At 38.3% G+C, this 4,268-nt stretch overlaps 1 protein-coding gene across 1 annotated transcript; it reads left to right on the plus strand.

The window, feature by feature from the left end:
* Nucleotides 1-379: 379 nt before the first annotated feature.
* LOC112696176 (vacuolar-sorting protein BRO1-like) lies at nt 380-2,791 on the plus strand. Its single transcript, XM_072196782.1, has 2 exons — nt 380-2,285; nt 2,383-2,791. Exon 1 carries the CDS (start codon nt 474-476, stop codon nt 1,188-1,190), a length of 717 nt encoding a protein of 238 aa, XP_072052883.1. The 5' UTR covers nt 380-473; the 3' UTR covers nt 1,191-2,285; nt 2,383-2,791.
* The last annotated feature ends 1,477 nt before the right edge of the window (nt 2,792-4,268 follow it).

The following is a 4,268-nucleotide window of genomic DNA, read 5'->3' on the forward strand; positions in this document are numbered from 1 at the left end:
GGTACCTGCGGGTAGGGTATGAATTGTCAGCCCTATTCCTTTTATCGTGTCCAACATCTTTAAAGAAGTCGTGTACATGATAGAGGCTATTTTTTTTGGGTGAGCCTTTATTCTTATTAAACTTTAATTTATATTTTCCAGTTAGAATATCAACATTAATTATAATTTTTTTTCATTTAATACAAAAAATTTTGTAATACAAATTGAATCAATTTAAAAGATAAAATAAATATAATTAATTACCATAAAATAAATATAATTTATTACCATTTGAATCGGATGTATTCAAATTTTAAATTTTATAAATTAAAAAATAAAAAAATTAAAAAATAAAAAAAGCCCGATAGGTTTAAAAGAGGGGGGGGGGGGGGTGGAATGCGGAATTTAAAATTTGAAATCCCCGAATAGGTTTAAAAGAGGGGGTTCTTTGATTCCTAATCGTATCATATTCTATATCCTCATTCGACGCGGCCATGAGCAACCATGATCGGAAGTTGTTGAACACGGAAACGGTGCTGTCAATCCCACTGAAGAAGACTAATCCGGTGGAGCTGTACCTGCCGTTACGCAAGTTGGTAGCCTCAGCATACTCGGAGAGCGATGCAGAAAAAGTTGAAAGCGTTCTGGAAACCCTAAACAAATGCCGCAGGGACATGGTGGAGCGTAGAGGGGACCTCTCCCTTCCCATGCAACGTGACTGCCTCATCCACTACTTCAAATGCCTTTGCATGGTTGAGCCACTCTTCACCTCTCTCTCCGCCGACGCCGACGCCGACTCCATCATCTTTGTCTGGTACGACGCCTTCAACCCTGAGCATAAGGATGGGGTCTCCTCACAGCGCAACGCCATCCAATTGGAGAAGGCCGCTGTTCTCTTCAACATTGGAGCCATCCACAGCCAGATTGCTGCCTCTTGCGACCGTACCACCGCCCTTGGCCGTCACCTTGCAATGGACGCCTTTAGAGTTGCCGCCAATTTCTTCGACATACTCTGGAAGGATTTTGCCAAGGACGTGGTCTCCGCCACCCTCGATTTGACTCCCCTCTTCGCGCAGTTTCTGCACTACCTCTTCCCCGCTCAGGCTTCCGAGCTCGAATTACAGCAACAACTCAACAACAACGACGCCAGTAACGCTTTCCAAAAACACGAATGTGCCGGGGAGTTTGTATCGGTCAGTCTTGACGCTTGATTGATTTTTCATTTATTTTTAATTCTGATGATGATGATGATGATGTAGGTTTATGGGCTTTATTTGAGTGCATGTTTAGTGATATCTAAGGTTTCGGGTGCCGCTGTACGGAAACATGTCTACTCTTTTGACCGAACCTGGGTAACTCATCTTCGCCAGAAGATGAAATTCTTTCAGCCGGAGGTTCGTCAGAGGAGGAAATCATCCTTCCTACCCGAATCCGAGGGACCTGATGTATACTCATGGGTCACATCTTGTGCTCCTGATCATGATGCAGAATGTGTCACTGAGATATTAGTTAGAGGGTTTTGCAGGGGCTCGATGATGCCCGTGCTACCAAAAAATGAACAAATATGCATTGACCTGATCCTCTCAGAGTACAACCCTTTCAAGCTTATGTAGGATGGAAAGCTAGTGGCTTACCCATGGGACATGCCTCCTCCTTATCCAACAAATTCGGCAATTCTCTCATCTTCGGTGTCTTCTTCGCCGTTCTCACATATTCATGCACTCCTTCCTTTGAAGAAGAGTGAGCCCTTGAATCTCTATGAGTCCCTGCGCAGTTACTTTGTCCTGAAATACTCTGAGAGCATGGCAAAGAGAGTAGAAGGCCTTGTCGCAATGGTACACAAATTGCGCAATCAGATGCTGCGTGATGACCTTTCTTTGCCCTTTCGCCGTGACTGCCTCATCCGTTATTTCAAATGCCTTTGCATGATTGAGCCTTTCTTTCCTATGAATGGCTCACCCAACCCACATATCTTTGTTTGGTACAATGCAATTGAGCCGTAACAGGACTCTTCTCAACATAACATCCATTTGGAGAAGGCCTCTGTTCTCTTCAACCTGGTAGCCCTCTGCACCCACATTGCTCTCTCCTGTGATCTCTCCACCAACCATGGCCATCGCCTTGCCATGGACGCCTTAAAGGATGCTTTAACTTGGATCTTTGGACTGTGGTTGAATTCTAACAATGTATCTGCCACGTTTGACTTGTCCCAACAATACACCAGTATGATAAACAATGAGATTGACAAGTTGAAATTGAAGTTTTGTCATCCCCAATCTGATGTATCATCATTAGCTGGATACCCTGTATGTATAATCATCTACCTTTTCAGTTGATCTTTTCATTGTACGATTGACTGATGTCAATCTTGATTTGTTAAGTTGTTTGATTGAAATGATGCAGGCTTCAACTTATGATCCGTCGAGTGATGTCACCGAACAGTTTCTTTTAGGGTATTGGAAGGCTCACTCCCTGCTTGGAGTGTTTTGTGAAGCACCATGCTTGGACCTTCTCTCTGAGGTTAGCCCTGTCAAGATTAAGGATGGAAATCTTGTGGCCAATGCAACCTGGGAGGCACCAAATTTGGCATTGGAGAACATGAGCTTGCAGGAGACACAACATTAACATTCCCGTTGAGAAAAACTAAACAAGCTTTAGAAATGAACTTTTTTACTTTTTTTTTTTAATTGGATGTTGGAACTTTGTTTGTTGATGCTAGAACTCTTCTTATGAAATATTATCCTCGTGATTTTGTTGGTTGATGTATGAATATATTCCTTTTTATTCATCACCAAGCAGCGATTTGAATGCCTCTGATATCATCTTGTAGCTATTGTTAGATATTGTTACATATTGGTAAATTGAGCTTGTTCAGTGTTTCCAATCTTCCATCGATCTAGGGCTAAAAATTTTAAACAAGCAGATAATATAGTTTCATTTAAAATCATTCTTATTTTTTGATGAACAAATTCTTATTAGGAAAGTTATACCGTACAGATTTAAATATGTACAGATATGCAGATATTTTATTTCTATCACAAAAATACTGGCACATGGTATGAAGTGTAGTTGAGAAAGAGCTTGAGAATGAATTCTAAAAGTGGTTCAAAAAATTTGCTCAAGAGGCAATATGAATAATGAGCTGAGCTTGAACTTTCCTTATCAATGTGTATAATGAAAGTCAGTTTTTTTTTCCCTCATAGAAATGGTGGAATAATAATGGTGAAATTTGAATATAACTGTTTTGTCGATTTTTAACAAATCGATGGTGGTTTGAATTTTAATGGTCTGGGAACGAAACCAATTCCTCTGTGCGAGTACCAATTTTCTAGAAGTGCATCAAAGCGTCTTTGATTAGACACATTTTGACAATGAAAAATAAAAATAAATTTGTAAAATTAATAAATGCAATTCGGAAATTAAAATTCTTGAATAAAGACTAAATAAATTATGAAAAGGAAGATTTACTTGAAAATTAAAAGAAAAGCAATAACGATAATTTAAATTAAATTGAAAGATTAATCAAACAGAATAAAGTGTAGAAAGGTAAAATAGACAAAGAAGATAAAGAACACTTGAAAAATAAACTTAATTGAAATGTTAAGTTTTATAGAAAAGAAAATAAATTAAAGAAGAAAGTGGGAGGAACCTTACAGAAAGTGTAACTCGATTGCAAACTCAGGGAATCGCTGAGATGTGAGAATGCTTAGAGTGTTTTTTTTTTTTAAGTGAAAGTTCCAATCCTTATTCCCTAACACTTCACAGTATTTGATACATGCTCGGAAAGACAATAGGGACATTCTAAGAAAAAAGGGCAGAATGGGAATTTCACACTTCCAGGACCAGAAGGCCCCATCACTAGAGCACGTGCAAAGAAGCTCAAGGAGAGTTTTGGGAACCTCGCAGCGCTTGTGCATATGGAGTTATATCAAGTTCTAACCAAGGAAGAATGGGCAAGGCCCATTGGGCTAAGTCAGGACAGTAAGAAGCCCAATAATAATTTCCGAATTCAGTGGGAGGCATAATTTATCTTTAAATTTTGAAATTCTAGACTTTTATTTTAGTTTGTTATGTGGTCAAAAGTTTGTTAGAGGACTTATTTTAAATTTGCTATGCTTAGTAGTATTTTTAGGGATTTTAAATTTAAATCAAATCTGATCTAATCTAATAAGATCAAATCTGATTTAAATTATTTATCATATCTTTAGGATTTTAAAATTTAAATCAAATCTGATCTAATCCAATAAGATCAAATCTGATTTAAATTAGTTATCTTATCTTTTAGTTAG

Source organism: Arachis hypogaea, chromosome 6 (assembly GCF_003086295.3).
Source record: "Arachis hypogaea cultivar Tifrunner chromosome 6, arahy.Tifrunner.gnm2.J5K5, whole genome shotgun sequence".
NCBI classification, from domain to species: Eukaryota; Viridiplantae; Streptophyta; class Magnoliopsida; order Fabales; family Fabaceae; genus Arachis; species Arachis hypogaea.

What these genes read in the sequence shown, in the direction of transcription:
- LOC112696176 (XM_072196782.1), top strand. Translation starts at nt 474, where the DNA reads ATGAGCAACCATGATCGGAAGTTGTTGAACACGGAAACGGTGCTGTCA.